An 18,057-nucleotide genomic window follows, 5' to 3' on the forward strand; every position below is an offset into this window, starting at 1 on the left:
ACACACACACACACACACACACACACAGAGAGAGACACACACAGAGAGACACACACATATATACACACACATATATACACACACACACACACACACACACACACACACACAGAGACACAGAGAGACACACACAGAGAGACACACACATATATACACACACACACACACACACACACACACACACACACACACACACACACACACACACACACACACACACACACACACACACACACACACACACACACACACACTCTTACCTTCGGTGTGTCGTTTCAGCTAAAACGGGAGTGAAGAAAATGTTCTGTGTGTGTGGAGCGCTTATATATCCACGGCAACGCACAGGGAGGGAGGGGGCGTGGCCAGAAATAGATTAGAAAACAACCCCTCCCCTCCCCTCACACACACACACACACACACACACACACAGTATAAATAGAGATGGAATGGGGTCAGTGGAGGGAAGGGAAGTGCTGTTTGTAATGTAGCCTTGTTCCAGTACTGTGACCTTTGACCCCTGCATGGGGCTTTAAGAGAGAGGAGCCTTAGAATCAATCGGGGGGCGGGGCTGCTGAGCACACACATTTCAACAGGACACACACACACACACACACACACACACACACCCCAGTTATGTTATTTGTCGGTTCCTTGTGTTTCTTTCTGCTTCTGTTTCAATATTTTGGTTTTGGCGTAAACACACGTCGCTCTGCGTCGCTCTGCGTCGCTCTGCGTCGCTCTGCATCATTGAAAACGGCTTCAATGGCAACGACTCTGTCAAACCAGTCAAGAGTCTGAACTCGTCTGCTCAGCTGGAATCAGGCCGAGCCGGTAGTTACATAAGGAACGCTGAGGAGCGCCGTGTTTACACGCCCTGACCCACATCTGAGCCCAGCACGACACTCTACAGGCGGAAATCAAGCCGTCGGTATTCCTGGCCACTCCCGGCTGTGATTCATGCGACCTCCAGTGACCCTCAGTGACCCTCAGTGACCCACAGTGACCCTCAGTGACCCTCAGTGACCCACAGTGACCCTCAGTGACCCTCAGAGCTACACCAGCTTCTCTTCCTCCCGGTTGTCCTTGTTAACCTAAACGCTGTATTTACGTTTGGAATGTTTCAGCATTTTCCAAAACATCTCCCGGCCTGAAACGCACATTTTCAGATTTCACACCTGTGGTCACCATGGAAACCTGGACAACAATCAGAGCGTCGGTGCAAACAGAGCGTCCAGCAGCTGTCAGAACATTCTTTGGAAAACAAACACAACATTCCTCAGAGATCCCAGCTGAGCCTGAACAAAGGTCACGGACACGTTTGGGGTTTCCATGATCCCACCTCCGCCTGCTGGGGTCAAAGGTCATGCAAGACAAAGCACCTGCGTTGAGACAAAGCGATGGTCGCTGAGCGCAGAAGGCCAGAGCCGCCGCCGCCGCCGCCGCCGCCGCCGCCTGCTGCTGCTGATAACGCAGCACTACCGCTCGCCCTGAGCAATGCTGATAACGGCAGGAGGGCCGAGGATCAAACTGAGGGCTGAGAATCACTCAAAGAGTTAAATACAATCATCATGATATCTCCACTCAACAGAGCAGACAGAGGGGCACTGACACTAATGTAGCTCTGTTCTGCCCTCTGCAGGTCAGCAGGGTCACACACATGAAGACAAGAGGTCTCAGGTTTGACCTTTGACCTGCCAAAGTGAATCAGAATGATCATCACACAGACAGTGAGGCAAGGAATCAATCAATACATCAATCAATCAACTACATCATTACATCATGAGTCTGAGGCCCTGAGTGTGTGTATGTGTGTGTGTGTGTGTGTGTGTGTGTGTGTGTGTGTGTGTGTGTGTGTGTGTGTGTGTGTATGACCCTAGGTCCAGATGCTGCCTCAGCTTCATCATTCACGCATGTGCACAGCTGCTCACAACAGGGAAGCTACAACTCATCACTTCCTGTCCAGGTTTTCAGAATAAAACATGCAAAAACCCTTCAGCAGTCACACAATCACACAGTGTGATGTGTGTTTGATGTGGGTCACCCACACACACACACACACACACACACACACACACACACAGACACACACTAAGCTGTGGTCCATGTTAAACCTGGATCCTCTCTCATCCGTTACTGACCGTAACCATGACAGCAGCCGGTTTCCAAAGGCTGCTGGAGGACAATAAAGGTTCACTGCCCCTCAAAGGTCAGAAGGTGAAGATGAGAGGTCACGTGACCAGAGAGTGGAACAGCTCACAGTCTGAACACAAACATCAAAGAAGAGACAGGAAGAGACACAAAGAGTCCTCATAACAGAGAGTCTGTGAAGCTAAGATGCTACAATGGAGCATCGAGCTCAGTCGCGAAAGCTCTTTATAATGACCTGACAGAGACACGGAGACACAGAGACACGTTTGGGCACAAAGTGTCCCGGATGAACGAGCTCAGGGTTTTATTTTGAAGGCTCCGTCCAGTGTCAGTCTGCGGCCATCTTGACGCATTCGTAGCTCGTGTGTGTGTGTGTGTGTGTGTGTGTGTGTGTGTGTGTGTGTGTGTGTGTGTGTGTGTGTGTGTGTGTGTGTGTGTGTGTCCCTCACCATCTCTATGATCCTGGTCTTCTTCCCCGCTCTCTTCTTCTTCGCCACTATGTACTGAGCCAGAACCACTCCGCCGAACAGCGCGCACACGCTCGCGCTGGCGGCGGCACCGACCTTCACCACGGCGGTCCGGTCCATGTCGGTCCAAGAGCTGGAGCCGCCGGAAACCGAGAGGGTGTGTGTGGGAGAGGAGCGCTCACTCCGGCTCTGACACACACACACACACACAGATACACACACACACACTGTCTTTAGCAAAACAAAACAAGGCTGAAAACTCCACCAGTGTCGATTTAAGTCGATATCTTCAGTCAGAAGTCCAAAGGCGTCATGATCAGGATTGTTATTGATTATTCCTGTGATAAATAGATAAATCTTATGAATCGTGTATTAATCCGTGAAACCCGCCTCGGCTCCAGAACGCAACACTCTGTAGCTCCGCCCTCATTTGACACTTCGGGCGGACACGTGACACAGACCGAGTGAGTCATCTTCTTTAGAAGACAGTATCTCTGCCGACAAGCTCTTCCTGCCCTACCTGTGACGTCACTGCTTGGTTTCTGCCTCCAAGGACAACATACCCGGAATTCCGACAAAACACCGTCCAACTCGCCACCTTCAAATTAAACTTCTGCTCAGTTCATCACAATTCAGACACAGACTTTTATTTTGTATGCATTTCTAATATCTCCTTGCTTTGGGATTAATCAGCTGTGAATGAGGGAAGACAACAGTTCTGTCCACATATGAGGACGCCGGGTCTCTGAAGGCTATACTTAAAGAGTTACAGCTGCTCAGCTCATGGGGTCACAGCCCCACAAACACACACACTTCTACTGTTACTCTGTCCTCAGAGGAAGTGTCCTTTAGGTGTTTGCTTCTCTCATGTCAGGAGTTTGTCTCCATGTGACCTTTAACCTTTACTGGAGAAGGTCTGCTGGTTTGTAAGCAAAGTACTTCAATCAATCATCGTCACAAACAAACTGCAAGAAACACGGATGACCTTTATTGTGTTAAGACGTCACACAGGATGGACCCGTGTCAGAGCAGGGACTTGGGACTTACAGCCGAGAAGCAGAGCTGGAATGAATCATGACATCATTTTATAAACATGAAAAGCTGGACTGTGTGGAAATAAATAAGCTCAGCGTGTTCGTCTGCCCCGAGGCGTCACATGATCACATCCCCTCAGTCACATGATCACATCCCCTCAGTCACAAGATCACATCCTCACGTCTCCTCTCCTCCAGGGTCACATGGTTCCTCACTGAGCCTTCCTCTGTCTTCACTTCCTTTACATATCGGGGGGGGGACGACAATAAGATGCTAACACTCAATATTACTGACAGACATTCAAACTTGGAGCTTGGCCGTCACAAACTCCACCGCAGATCTTCATCATCACCACCACCGCCGTCTTCATCAGTCCGGCCCTGAGAGCAGCTACTCCACAGGCCGGACGCCTTTGGCCTCCTCCAGCTTCCTCAGGGTCTCGTCCCAGTGGGTGAACTGCTTGGACAGCAGGAACATCTGCAGGTCAGAGGTCAGAGGTCAGGAGGTTTGCTACACAGACAGTAAGGACCAAGAGAAACCCAAACATCTCCAGACATCTAAAATGATGTCACAGAACCTACGTGGGCTGGGATTTCCCTGAGAGTCTGAATGAGTGACGGACAGCTGAGGGATCAGAACGTACCATTTTGTTGTACTCCTCAAAAAGCTTCTTCACCTCCTGAGACTGAGCCTCAGTTTGGTCCTGTGAGACAGAAACACAGAGGAGAGTCAGCAGCTGAGACCTGACAGGGGGAGGAGGAGGAGGAGGAGCAGAGGGGGATGAAGAGCAGTGGTTACCTGCTCTTTGATGTGAATCTGTGACAGACGCTGCAGCTTGGTGGCGTGTTCAGGGACATCTGTAAACCAGAGAGAGAGAGAGATCACTGAGACAGAGCTGACTGAGGACACACACACACACTCACCACACTCTCACTCACACTCACACACATACACACACACACTCTTACTCTCACTCACACACACACACTCTTACTCTCACGCTCTCTCACTCACTCACTCACTCACTCACTCACTCACTCACTCACACACTCACACACTCACACACACTCACACACACACACACACACACACACACACACACACACACACACACAGACACACACTCACACACACACACACTTTAGGCAGCAGCTGCACAATCACACAGATAAACATGACATCATTCACAGAGGAGACAGGAGACCAGATAAAGGCCTAAACTCTCCTGTAAAGAACCAAGCAGCTCCTTCCCTGTTGGTGCAGATGTAAGTAAACATCTGGGTCCCAGAGGAAACAGCTGCTGGGTTTCTCTCAGGTTTTTGTTTTGTCTATTTTGAAGTTGCAAATTGAAAACGTTGTCATGGAAACACCCAAACAGGCTGCAGGTGTTTATCTGGCGAGTCGTTAGAGAACGGAAACAGATTTTGGACCGTGTGTTTAGTACTAAAGTAGCGATGGAAGCCCAGTGACGGTTCCAACATATGGACCAATCACAGGCCTTCATAGTGTGGGGCTGAACCCAGAATGAGGCGCGCCGTCGCTGCTTCACCTCTGATGTAGCTGCTGTCCAGGAGAGGCTGGAGGTTACTGATCTGCTCCAGCAAAGCAGCCTGGGAGAGCAGGAAGTCTTCCTCTGTGGAGAGAGAGAGAGACACACACACACACACACTGATGACATCATCCCTGCACTTCACACATCAGATCCCTCACAGCCTCCTGGTCCTGCTGCTCACCTGCCAGGATGAACTCCAGCTTCATGGCGTCGGGCACTGTGATGTGCTCGGTGAACTGAGGGTCCAGGTACTTCAGCAGGTCCTCAACTGCACACAGAGACACAGAGAGGAGCCACGTTACAGCCTGAGAGTGTGTGTGTGTGTGTGTATGTGTGTGTGTGTGTGACATGGAGGTGAGGTCGCTCTGCAAGGGGGCCACTCACTCTTCTTGTGCAGGATCTTCACTCGCTCCCTCTTGTTGGCCGTGTTGGTCAGAGCCGCCTGGATCCTCGACAAAGACTCTGAGCACTGAAACAACACGAGTCAGACGTTAACAACAACAACAACAACAACAACAACAACCGACATTGACCGCAGTCACAGTAATGACGTAAAGATGGAGCTTGAGACAGTTTACTCATGTCTAATATCTTAAAGTGTCGCACAATCGCACAAAACTACACACAAGCACACAATGTAGCGTAGCAGCTGACATGTGAAGCATCGTAATGATCTGCAGTGAAGCTAATGCAGTGAAGCTAAACAGGGCGTCGCTGTGCTAAGCTAACAGTCTGGATGTTCTGGCCGAACCTTGGCGGGTTTCCCGGTTCTGTTGGGTCTTTCCCCGTAAACTCGACCCTCCAGGGCGTGCAGGCGCATCTCAAAGTCATCGTTCTCAACGTTCTTCTCCATATTTGAGGCTCCAGCTGAACACAACACAACAGACCGGCGTACTGTTAATACCGGAAGAGAGAATAACACTTTTCCCGGCTCTCAGCCCTTCAGAGTAAAAGTAAAATCTAAACTGCCCAATAAATACAAAAATAATTATTAGAAACTATTTAGAAATAATGAATAGAACTAAAAAAAAAAGTTTAAATCATGTAGATTTTTTTTTAAAGCCTGAGGATGAGGTTTTTTCCATTTTAAACTTATGAGAAAAGACATTTTTGGTTTTCTCTCGCAAGAATATTATATTATTATATTATTATATATTTATTATGTTTATATGACGGTATATCTTACTTCTGTTTGTTTGTTTGTTTGTATATTAACAACAAAAAACAAACCGGTAGATATATGTGAGCGCTCTCCGACCAGCAGGGGGCAGTAATGCTCTTAGACTGATGTCTGAAGTTCCCGAGCGAAGTGTCGCATAACGATGACGCACCGTTGTAGACCAAAACACCAATTCTAAACATTAAAATCTCATTAATCCACCGATTTATCGTAACGTCTCAGCTACGTGGCATTTGAGGTGATGTGTGACGTCATTCACAGTTGTTCGATATATTAAAACACGGCTTTGTTCACACAGCCGTGTTGCAGTTCTTGAAGTGAGCAGTGGGGTTCGTTGTTTTGCGGTGAACGGTTTGCCAGTTGTTTTTCCGGTATCAGCAGGGGAATGACAGCACCTCCATTCAAGCTAAGCACGAACATCGACTAAAAGTAAGATTTGATCAAACATCGCCTCAACCTCCTCACACACACGAAGCTGCAGTTTGACAGCTGCGGTGCGCGATAAACAAATCTGTGTTTACTGTAAACAAACGGCTGGTCAGAGCAGAAGTTAGCCTACTTAGCTTCGAAGCTAACGTCAGACTGCATTCCAGCTGCGCAGTTAGTTTGTCAGTCAGCTGTTCTTTACTCAACATAACTTAGTAATAACTGCGCGACACGCGTTATAAACACCTTCGGTCTATTGATTTGAATCAATGTGGTGATTTATAAGTGACACTGCCTGCTTTAGCGCAGTGTTACTGTGAGTTAGAGACTTCTGTTCCTCACTAAGGCTTCATTTACTGCAGCGAGTTTACAGCGCGACACGCTGAGAACACAAACGCTGTGTTTACATACATATATATACTTATACACACATCTATATACATACACATATATATACATATACATACACATATACACATACACATCAACCTATGATGGTGAAGATCAGATTATTTGTCTAAACCATAGAAGTCTGGAGCCCAGTGGGTGTAACGTGTGTGTGTGTGTGTTGTCCGTCTCAGGAGCCTTCTCCCTCCACCCGTCTCGTCTGTGTGTGCAGCTTGGTTCCTTTATGTGTGAGTGTGAGCAGCAGCAGGATGTCAGATGACAAAGACGTGCTGAGAGACGTCTGGTTCGGACGGATCCCCACCTGCTTCACTCTGCACCAGGATGAGGTCACAGAGAGAGACTCTGAGCCCTACTACGTAAGTCTGTGCGTGTGTGTGTGTGTAAACCCAGCTGTCTGTCTCTGTGTCCATGGGTAATTTTGTGAATCTTCCTCCTGGTCTCCTAGCTGCTGTTGCCGCGGGTGAGCTACCTGCCTTTAGTCACTGACAAGGTGAAGAAACACTTCCTCAAAGTGATGAAGGCCGAGGACGTGGAGGAGATGTGGTTCGAGTACGAGGGGACGCCACTCAAATGGTGAGAGAGGGGGTGGGGAGAGGGGGGGGTTGGGGGGGAGGGAGAGAGAGGGGGGAGGGGGAGAGAGAGGGGGGGAGAGATCACAGTGAACATATTCATCAATTATTGTCAGTACACCAATAAGTCAGTGTGAGGATCTGCAGTGACACAGTTCAGCCACAGGGTGTCAGTGTTGCACCACAGATGATGTGAGGTGAGATTTCCAGTCTCACCTGAGGAGCAGACGGCCCGCTGAGGTTCCACTTTATTAGGCTCGGTGACGCTGCATCCTCCTGGGCTCTGTTTGTTATATTTATGCTCCACAGATGTAAGTGAGGAGCTGAAGTTTTCCACTTCCTGTTTGCAGGCACTATCCAATCGGAGTGCTGTTTGACCTCCACGCCTCCAACACGGTCCTGCCCTGGAGCATCACGCTGCACTTTAAGGTAAAGGGACTGCATCTACAGAAGAAGAGAGCAGGGATCAGTCAGGACAGCTGCTCGCCACAGGCCTCCACACCTGCTCAGACAGACAGACAGACAGACAGACAGGCAGACTGGCAGCCAGACCGATTTGCTCCGCAGTGCTTGTGCTAGTTTGATGGCAGATAGACAGGCAGGTTCAGTAACTCTGTTTATTCACTCAGATGGTGTTCTGAATGTGTGTGTGTGTGTGTGTGTATGCGTGTGTGTGTGCTTGCGTGCTTGCGTGTGTGTGTGTGTCACAGAAATTCCCCGACCGTGACCTGCTCCACTGCCCGTCCAACTCTGTGATCGAGGCTCACTTCATGTCCAGCATCAAAGAGGCCGACGCCCTCAAGCACAAGAGCCAGGTGGTGAACGACATGCAGAAGAAGGACCACAAGCAGCTGTGGATGGGCCTGCAGAACGGTGAGACACACACACACACACAAGAATAGAGACTGTGCATGAATAGGCCCCGCCCACCCCGCCTCCATTGCCCTGGTTTGTGTGGCGGTGAAACTGAGAGCTGAAACATCTTCAGCTCACTTTCACATCTAAAAGAGAGCAGAAACAGAGAGAGGGAGGCTCACACTTTCATCTGGGGGAGGGGGGTGTTGCTACTTTTACTTACTGTGTGTGTGTGTGTGTGTGTGTGTGTGTGTGTGTGTGTGTGTGTGTGTGTGTGTGTGTGTGTGTGTGTGTGTGTGTGTTGTTCCAGATAAGTTTGACCAGTTCTCGGCCATGAACAGGAAGCTGATGGAGTATCCTACTGAGGATGGAGGCTTCAGATTCATCCCCTTCAGGATATACCAGGTCTCACACACACACACACACACACACGCACACGCACACGCACACGCACACGCACACGCACACGCACACACATACACTCCACACGTGTTGGTGAGCTGCTGTTCCCTCAAAAGCCCAGCAGGTGGTGCTACAGGCCTGTGAGTCACTCTGGTCTGGTCTACGGTGTCCTGTTTGTGTGTGTGTGTGTGTGTGTGTGTGTGTGTGTGTGTGTGTGTGTGTGTGTGTGTGTGTGTGTGTGTGTGTGTGTGTGTGTGTGTGTGTGTGTGTGTGTGTGTGTGTGTGTGTGTGGGGTCCAAACCAACCTCCCATAGGACCTAAAGTGATGACCTCATGCCCAGGGTCAAACCATGAGTCAGCGTATCTTCCATAGAGGCGAGGCAGTGGAGGCTCTTCCTCTCTTCCTCCCCTCCTCTCCTCCTCTCCTCCTCTCCTCTTCTCTTCCTCTCCTGACCCTGGACCAGGAGCTCAGTGTCACTGTGTCACAGATCAGAGCTGAACATGGAGGAGGCGTGTGCTCCTGCTCACACAGATGTTGGAGCTTATTCATCTGTTCCAGAGCCCCGCCTGACTCAGGTGAAAGTCCCCTCAGGACGAGACCAGACAGAGGGGAAACAGGATGAATAAGCAGCAGAGCGTCTCATCTGGAACACGTTAGAGCAGCAGCCAGAGAGCATGCTGGGAGTCCAGAGCTCAGGCTTCCCTCAGCAGGTCAGGAGAACAGAGAGGCTCTGACAGGTCAACCTCTGGGTCCAACACGAGCAGTGATGTTAGAGATATAGAGTTATAGAGCAGCTGTGAGGGTTTTTTGGGCCACACGTACGCTGCGCCTCTATGTAGAGCAGCAGCGAGGCCGGAGTGAGGCAGCTGCCAATCACTGCTCAGCACGCCGTCACTCCTACAGAGCAACACACAGAGCTCCTCACAGCTCACGTTGTGTTTGGGGCTGTGAGCAAAGACGAGGTCGCTCAGGCGACGGGAGGAAGTGGGTCAGGCTCAGGCCAGTGAGGGAACAGAACACAACACAACACAACACAACAGAACACAACAGAACAGAAGAGAGGGTGAAGCTGTGTGAAGCTCTCTGACAGAGCAACGACCCCCCCCCCCCACACACACACACACACACACACGCCTTCAAAGCCAGATTGTGGTCTTTAGTGTAAATAACATGTGCTGTGTTTGATGCAGACAGAATTAATGACAACACTCAGACCAAATAACAGAGAGGCCACTTCCTCTGGCCTGCTCCCCTCATGGGGTGTGTGTGTGTGTGTGTGTGTGTGTGTGTGTGTGTGTGTGTGTGTGTGTGTGTGTGTGTGTGTGTGTGTGTGTGTGTGTGTGTGTGTGTGTGTGTGTGTGTGTGTGTGTGTGTGTGTGTGTGTGTGTGTGTGCGTGCGCGCGCGCGCGCGCCTGTGTGTGTGTGTGTTACGCCGTGTGTGTGTGTTAGCGTGTGTGTGCGTGTTAGCGTGTGCGTGTCCTCCCTGCCGCCCCCTGGCCCGTCCTCAGACCTGTTTGGCTGCCAGAGCGTCTTCCTGCTCCTGAGGTGGCGGCGCTCTGTGACTCACAGAGCCAGAGGGGTCGAGCGTCTCTCTGTGCAGAGGGTAAAGATTACTGTGCTGCCTTTAAAAGAGCGCCTCTATTGTTGCTCTGCAGGTATAAGTCTCTGCCCGCTCTGTGACTAAGTGCTTACTCACACACACACACACTCACACACACACACACACACACACACACACACACAGAGTTACTAAACATGGGAATGCTGGAAACACTGGTGTGTGTGTGTGTGTGTGTGTGTGTGTGTGTGTGTGTGTGTGTGTGTGCGTGTGCCAGAGTGGCCTCCTTCAGACCCATGTGGTCACCTTGAGGTGCTGCAGGTCCGACTGGACGGCCCACATGCTTGTGATGTCACAGGGCCCAGCGGTGACATCATCAGAGACACGGGCTCACAGGAAGTACAAACTAAACATCTAACAACTGAAGAGGAGCATGGACAGTTTGTGTTACAGCTGCTTCAGAAGTGATGACCTCATCCTGTGTGTGTGTGTGTGTGTGTGTGTTAGCGTGTGCGTGTGTTAGCGTGTGCGTGTGTTAGCGTGTGTGTGTGTTAGCGTGTGCGTGTCCTCCCTGCCGCCCCCTGGCCCGTCCTCAGACCTGTGTGTGTGTGTGTGTGTGTGTGTGTGTGTGTGTGTTGAGTGGTTGCTTGTCCGTCCATAGACGACCATCCAGACTGCTGTGTTTACATTGAGTCACCACTAGATGGAAGCAGAGTCAGTAGGATCTGGATCTGGTGGTCAGGAGAGGTGTCAGATGTTTGGAGAGAAGTGTTGGGCCTTGGTGGAGGTATGAGCTCTCTGGAACCAGGGGCAGATACAGGCGTGTCTCTATCTGAAGCAAGATCCTACTGAGTGAGAACAGGAACACGGTGCAGATCTGGAGGTCAAATGTAACACCTGTGACCTCCTTTCTTCTGGTTCTGGTTCTGGTTCTGGTTCAGTCCAGTCTTCATCTTCTGAACCAAACTAGAGCTCCAATGACTTTGATTTAACCCTTTAATTTCCTTTCAGCGCCTCCCTAAAAGTCACTCTGGCTTTATCACATCTGAGCAACATGAGTGTAAATAATTGAGTGTGTGTGCTTGAGGCCTGAATGAGGCTCCGCCTCCTGTGCAGGTGTTTGTTTCACACTCTGTGAAGATGAAGATGAAGGCTTTTCAGCAGGCGTCTGGAGCTTTAATCTGCCAATGGAAGCTCTCTGCTCAGTGGAAACAGCCTCTCTCTCTCTCTCTCTCTCTCTCTCTCTCTCTCTCTCTCTCGTCCCTCTCTCTCTTTCTTTCTCTCTCTCTCTCCCTCTCTCTCTCTCTCTCTCTCGTCCCTCTCTCGTCCCTCTGCACTGCCTGGAAACTCCAGAGTGATTGACGCCTCTGCGTACCGCCCGCCATTGTTTTACCTTCAATTAGCCGGATTGAATCCCCGACGCCAATTAGAGGGCGTGTTGAGTGTCGCTGGTCTTTTCACTCAGGGAGAGAGAGCGAGTCGTCTCTTCTCACCTGAACGACACCTCTCTCTCTCCTGCGTGTCTCCGTGTGCCGCTGTGCCAGCTAAGGTGTCACGCCAGCTGAAAAGAAAGTGTCTCCATCCAAACAGTATCACGCTTCTGTCCCCAGGGATCAGTAGCTTCTTCTTTGTGTGGCGCCCGGCTCAATTATTCATGCCGGGCTATTTCAAAATGCAATGAAGTCGCTGTCACTTAGCGCACACTCTCTCCGCTCTGGCTCTCCTCTCCGTGGCGATCCCTCAGCGAACACTGCGCTTCCTGTCAGTGACTCAGTGTTTCTGTGTAACCCGAGCGTGGACTTGGCACCTCGGCGGCCACCTTCCTCTTGCTGGTTCGCACCCGGCCCGGTGGTGTGTAGTTACCGCTCAGGCTATCTGATCCCCGCGCTCGCCGGTTTCCTTTTCACAGCTCCATGATTAGGCCCTATTGTGTGTCACACTCTCCGCTTCACACCTCAGAGTTTGCTGGGTTTAGGGTGTCGGCCCGGTCCAGGACCTGGACCCGGACCAGGACCTGGACCCGGACCCGGACCCGGGCCAGGACCTGGTTTCTCTCTCTCTGGAGCCGCAGTTTCTCCCATTAGCCTCTGAAGCTAATTGGGCAGAGTAAGGCACGAAGCAAGGCACCGGTCACTCAGGTTGTTTTACAGTTGCAGCATTCTGGAGTAAATCCTGTTCTGTGTCAAAAACAAAGAAACGATTAATGACTCGGCGTTTTCTCACTCTCTGCTTCAGCTTCACTCAAGCTTTACTGCTTCATCCTGTACAGGTCAACTACCTCACAGGGTTAATGCTCAGTGTGTGTCCCTGTGTGAGTGTCCCTGTGTCCCTGTGTGAGTGTCCCTGTGTCCCTGTGTGTGTGTGTCCCTGTGTGTGTGTGTCCCTGTGTGTGTGTGTCCCTGTGTGTGTGTGTGTGTGTGTGTGTGTGTGTGTCCCTGTGTGTGTGTGTGTGTGTCCCTGTGTGTGTGTGTGTGTGTCCCTGTGTGAGTGTCCCTGTGTCCCTGTGTGTGTGTGTCCCTGTGTGTGTGTGTGTGTGTGTGTGTGTGTGTGTCCCTGTGTGAGTGTCCCTGTGTCCCTGTGTGTGTGTGTCCCTGTGTGTGTGTGTCCCTGTGTGTGTGTGTGTGTCCCTGTGTGAGTGTCCCTGTGTGTGTCCCTGTGTGTGAGTGTGTCCCTGTGTGTGTGTGTCCCTGTGTCCCTGTGTGTGTGTGTCCCTGTGTGTGTGTGTCCCTGTGTGTGTGTGTCCCTGTGTGAGTGTCCCTGTGTGTGTCCCTGTGTGTGTGTGTGTGTCCCTGTGTGTGAGTGTGTGTGTGTGTGTGTGTGTCCCTGTGTGAGTGTCCCTGTGTCCCTGTGTGTGTGTGTCCCCCTGTGTGTGAGTGTGTCCCTGTGTGAGTTTCCCTGTGTGAGTTTCCCTGTGTCCCTGTGTGTGTGTGTGTGTGTGTGTGTGTGTGTGTGTCCCTGTGTGTGTCCCTGTGTGTGTGTCCCTGTGTGTGTCCCTGTGTGTGAGTGTGTCCCTGTGTGTGTCCCTGTGTGTTTGTGTGTGTGTGTGTGTGTCCCTGTCTGTGTGTGTGTGTGTGTGTGAGTGTGTCCCTGTGTGTGAGTGTGTCCCTGTGTGTGTATGTGTGTGTGTGTGTGTGTGTGTCTGTGTGTGTGAGTGTGTCCCTGTGTGTGTCCCTGTGTGTGTCCCTGTGTGTGTGTCCCTGTGTGTGTGTGTGTGTGTGTGTCCCTGTGTGTGTCCCTGTGTGTGTCCCTGTGTGTGTGTGTGTGTGTGTGTGTGTGTCTGTGTGTGTGTGTCTGTGTGTGTGTCTGTGTGTGTGTCTGTGTGTGTGTGTGTGTGTGTGTGTGTGTGTGTGTGTCTGTGTGTGTGTCTGTGTGTGTGTGTGTGTGTCTGTGTGTGTGTGTGTGTGTGTGTGTGTGTGTGTGTGTGTGTGTGTGTGTGTCCCTGCTGTGTCCTCTCTGCTGCCCTCAGGTCAGCTGGTAAGCAGAGCTCCTGAATATTTAACCCCTCACTGAGGTGAAAGCTTAGACTCTTGACATTTACACAGAGCGTACAGAGCGGCGTAGAGCCTGAGGGTGGCACAGGTCCAAACCCTTGAGTTGGACTGGCATGTGTCCTGGTCTCACCTGAGGGTCCTGGTCTCTCCTGAGGGTCCTGGTCTCTCCTGAGGGTCCTGGTCCCACCTGAGGGTCCTGGTCTCTCCTGAGGGTCCTGGTCTCTCCTGAGGGTCCTGGTCCCACCTGAGGGTCCTGGTCTCTCCTGAGGGTCCTGGTCTCACCTGGTTCAGAGGGACCAGGACACCATGGCGTCTCTAACTGTGCTTACTTGACTCTTTCACTTACTTTGCAGCAGTGAATGAGGTTTTGCTGTACTGGTCTCCATGGTGATGATGGAGCCCCGGTCAGAGGGGACAGACTGGGTCGAGCTGCTCTGTGGCTCTGTGGTCTGCTCTGGTTCCCACACAGCTCAGGCTGATGGAATGCTGCGTCCCATCAGAGGCGGAGGAGTCCTACGAGTCGTTGAGGCTCACATGAGTTTAGCCTCTGTGTTTACACCGCAGAGCGCTTAATGGACGCTCCGGCCCAGAGTCCAGTGGGCGGAGCTTCCATCCACATGTGAGGTGATGGAAGGCTTCATGTATGTGCAGCAGACCTCCATAGTCACACGTCTCTGTTTACATCTCCAGTTTGTCCTCAGAGACAGAAGAGACACTCAGTCTGCGTGTCAACACTTTGTGCCGCGTCATCGTCCACATTTAGCTCCAAACGACACAATAATAATAAATAAAGGCTGAGTGATAAACATCTTAGGAGGATTTACTGCCAGCGTGTTTACGTGTTCGCTTTAAATCACCAGCACTTGGGAAACTAAACGCTAATATTTAGTGAAGCCTGTTGGGGTAAACAGTCCTGACGTGGTTTCCCGTCAGTCACCAGTCACAAACACGCTTTAACCACGTCTGTCCCGCTCCAGCTCACCGTGTGGTAGGACGCTACGAGCCGGGCCGGGACCCTCAGGCGGGACTAAAACACTTTCCAGACTGATTGAGATCGGTTAAAGATGTCCTCAGCCTCCTAACATCTGTCCAAAATGTTGGCGATTCCCACATCTGGCGTTGTGCGAGCTCATGGCTCCACATTCCTGTCGTCCCTGCGTGCTGCTCAGTCACCGAGCTGGGCTCAGCCTGGTTCATGTTTGGTCTTAAATTTCCCCTTCATTGACTTCAAAGTAAGAACACATCGCTCTTACAGGAAGGTCTCGTGTTTACTGTCTGCCTGCTCCGTCCAGCTTGTGAATGTTGTGCGTCTGATGTGTGAACATGAGTAGTAACTCATCTGAAAGTGTGTTTGTTGCTCTCTTCCTCTCCAGACGTTACTAACTAAACCAGCAGCTACACAGCAGAGACACGCTGGAGACCTCTTACTTGAGGATTCACTCCATTTCAGTCTAAACTCTCCCTGTACTGTCACACACACACACACACACACACACACACACACACACACACACACACACACACACACACACACACACACACACACACACACACACACACACACACACACACCTGTTCTGTGCCGTGTCATCAAACCGCTGCGCTCCGTTCTTCTCGTTGCAGACGACGAGTGACAGACCGTTCATCCAGAAACTGTTTCGTCCCGTTTCACCTGAAGGCCACGCACACACACTTGGAGACCTGCTGAGAGAGACGTACCCTGCTGCTGTACCACACCACGGTGGGTACACACACACACACACACACACACACACACACACACACACACACACACACACACACAGTGAAGGTTCTGGTACCGGACCTGGTCCCGTGTTATAGATTCTAAGAAAGTATATGTGATGACTTAAGCCTTAACATAACCCAGACTGACCACTGAGTGGCGCTGTAGCGTGGGCACATTCCCTGGGTTGTAGTCACTGTCCTTACCGGAGGACGTCCCTCCCTGCTGTCCCTGGTGGAGGGACGCTTTTGCTTTATTGGCCGTCTGACTGCGGCGGTTTGCTTCAGTAAACAGGAAGCATTTATGAGCCACTGTCAAATAACTTTTATACTCCTGCGGTTGTCTGACAAAAGAAACAACAATACAAATACAGAGCAGTCAGCTGTGATGGAGACCAGGGGGCAACACCAGGAGAGCTCACGGGTCCATAGAAGAAGAGAGAGGGGTACAGGTCCATAGAAGAAGAGAGGGTACAGGTCCATAGAAGAAGAGAGAGCTCACAGGACCATAGAAGAAGAGAGGTTACAGGTCCATAGAAGAAGAGAGGTTACAGATCTGTAGAAGAAGAGAGAGCTCACAGGTCTCACTCCACATGTGGAGAGAAAGAGAGGGAGAGAGAGAGAGAGAGACGAGTGCCAGTCTAAACAGGCAGCGTCTACAGAGGAGGAGAGAGGAAGTAGATAAGGAGACAAGAGTGAGTTAGCACAGGGGACCCGCAGGAGACTCACCTGCATGGAGGAGGTGTGTGTGTGTGTGTGTGTGTGTGTGTGTTGTGTGTGTGTGTGTGTGTGTGTGTGTGTGTGTGTGTGTGTGTGTGTGTGTGTGTGTGTGTGTGGTGTGTGTGTGTGTGTGTGTGTGTGTGTGTGTGTGTGTGTGTGTGTGTGTGGTGTGTCTCCTTCAGGCCTCCTGACTCTAAGCGTGCTGTTCATGGATGTGTTCCTGTTAAACACAGAGCAGAGCCGTGTGTAGATGACTTAAACATGGCGTCTTCTCTATGAGACACAGATGCACCGCACGTCTTCCTGCGTGGCACACGTCTACTCTCCAGAACTTGGATTAGTTCTGTTGCATTAGGCAGCAGATGGTGTGTGAAGGATGCATTGTGTTCTAGACTTCCTCCCTTTCATGTCCTGATGCAGCCATGTTTAGAGGCTGGCCTGTCACTAACACATCCCTCTTCCTCCGCCTCCCACAATGCATCTGGGCCCTGTTGACGTCCCCGTCGTGGTTGCAGCTGTTAGTTGGTACATTAGTCTTTGTTTCTGGCTCCAGACGGCAGGAAATACAGCCATCAGCTGACATCTTTCAACAATAACAGCTCGGTGCTGTTGAAAGGTTCTGGCCACTTTCTCATGGATCTGTGTTCTGACATGCATGGAGACCATTCAACCAAACTGTCACGTATGCGCCGCATTTACATTTCAGAGCCATCGTCTCTCTCTGTCTCTTAAAGCGACAGGCCGCCAGTGTGTCGATGTTCTTCTTCTCTTCCTTCTCTTCAGCTCTGTAGGTCTCTAATGGACCTTCATGGGTCCATGTTGGTGTTCATGTACAGGAGCTTGTAGAGGCTTTAAACGTGTTGGTGGATCTATAGGAGAGACACACACACACACACACACACACACACACTCTCTTGGGTACACACCCTGAGATGTTGTGCGATCATCACTAACAGCTCCGTCTCCTCCTTCCACCACTCTTCTCTCTTTTGTCCTCTTTGATCCCGTCTGTCTCTCTGAGCCGTCGTCTCCAGCGTCTTCCCTGTCTGCCGTGGTCGTCTTTCATGTCTTTGACGTTAAGTCTCCCCTCCCCTGCCAGCCCGCCTGGCTGATCAAGGTGAAAGTGGGCTCCTTTGTCTCTGGACGTTTGTTTGGTTTCCCCCTCTTCCTCGGCTGGTAGATGAGCGGCGTGATAGCCCTGGATTATGGCGGCGTGTTTGGTTAAGAGAGAGCGGGACGTGTGTTCAGGGACGAGGCGGGCAGGTGGGCGACGGGGGGGCGTGGCTGCTTGTATTGTTCAGGAGTTCACAGGGCTTCTTGCTTCCTCTCTGCCAGGACCCTCACATGTACAAAGAAGCAGATCTGGGGTTCCTGGCTCCTCTGTGATCTTCAAACATGGCCCCTGTGTTGTGTCTGACGGAGGCTCAGTGTCGACCTCTCAGGGACCAGGAGCCAGGCGGGGAGGAGACCAGGTGGCGCGGGTTCAGATATAAACGGGATTT

General features: G+C 51.2%; 3 protein-coding genes across 4 annotated transcripts in view; 1 reads left to right on the forward strand and 2 right to left on the reverse strand.

Moving 5' to 3' along the window:
* Nucleotides 1-3,032, reverse strand: part of nt5c3a (5'-nucleotidase, cytosolic IIIA) — a 7,088-nt gene extending 4,056 nt beyond the window's left edge. The window contains exon 1 of one of the 2 annotated variants that reach the window (XM_076138981.1): nucleotides 2,598-3,032. In XM_076138981.1, coding sequence (XP_075995096.1) covers nucleotides 2,598-2,735 — 138 coding nt within the window. In that variant the 5' untranslated portion in view covers nucleotides 2,736-3,032. Of the gene's footprint in view, nucleotides 1-260; nucleotides 293-2,597 lie in introns of those variants that run through there. The other variant, XM_076138982.1, reaches the window with a different exon arrangement.
* Nucleotides 3,033-3,581: 549 nt separating this feature from the next.
* Nucleotides 3,582-6,118, reverse strand: dctn3 (dynactin 3 (p22)). Its single transcript, XM_076138984.1, has 7 exons — nucleotides 5,954-6,118; nucleotides 5,587-5,671; nucleotides 5,384-5,470; nucleotides 5,200-5,283; nucleotides 4,449-4,507; nucleotides 4,294-4,353; nucleotides 3,582-4,127 (listed from the first exon to the last, which is right to left on the reverse strand). The coding sequence occupies exons 1-7, from the start codon at nucleotides 6,053-6,055 to the stop codon at nucleotides 4,041-4,043; spliced, it is 564 nt and encodes a 187-aa protein (XP_075995099.1). The 5' UTR covers nucleotides 6,056-6,118; the 3' UTR covers nucleotides 3,582-4,040.
* A 587-nt stretch (nucleotides 6,119-6,705) lies between these two features.
* atg5 (ATG5 autophagy related 5 homolog (S. cerevisiae)) lies at nucleotides 6,706-18,036 on the forward strand (the record flags this gene model as incomplete). The annotated part of the gene is made up of 8 exons (XM_076138980.1): nucleotides 6,706-6,811; nucleotides 7,390-7,572; nucleotides 7,662-7,789; nucleotides 8,136-8,214; nucleotides 8,496-8,658; nucleotides 8,951-9,045; nucleotides 15,716-15,833; nucleotides 17,891-18,036. Coding segments are annotated over exons 2-8 (837 nt in total), but the record flags the coding sequence as incomplete, so codon positions are not given.
* Nucleotides 18,037-18,057: the final 21 nt, after the last annotated feature.

Source organism: Genypterus blacodes, unplaced genomic scaffold (assembly GCF_046128005.1).
Source record: "Genypterus blacodes isolate CSIRO-AG114 ecotype Tasmania unplaced genomic scaffold, CSIRO-AGI_Gbla_v1 ptg000426l_1, whole genome shotgun sequence".
NCBI classification, from domain to species: domain Eukaryota; kingdom Metazoa; phylum Chordata; class Actinopteri; order Ophidiiformes; family Ophidiidae; genus Genypterus; species Genypterus blacodes.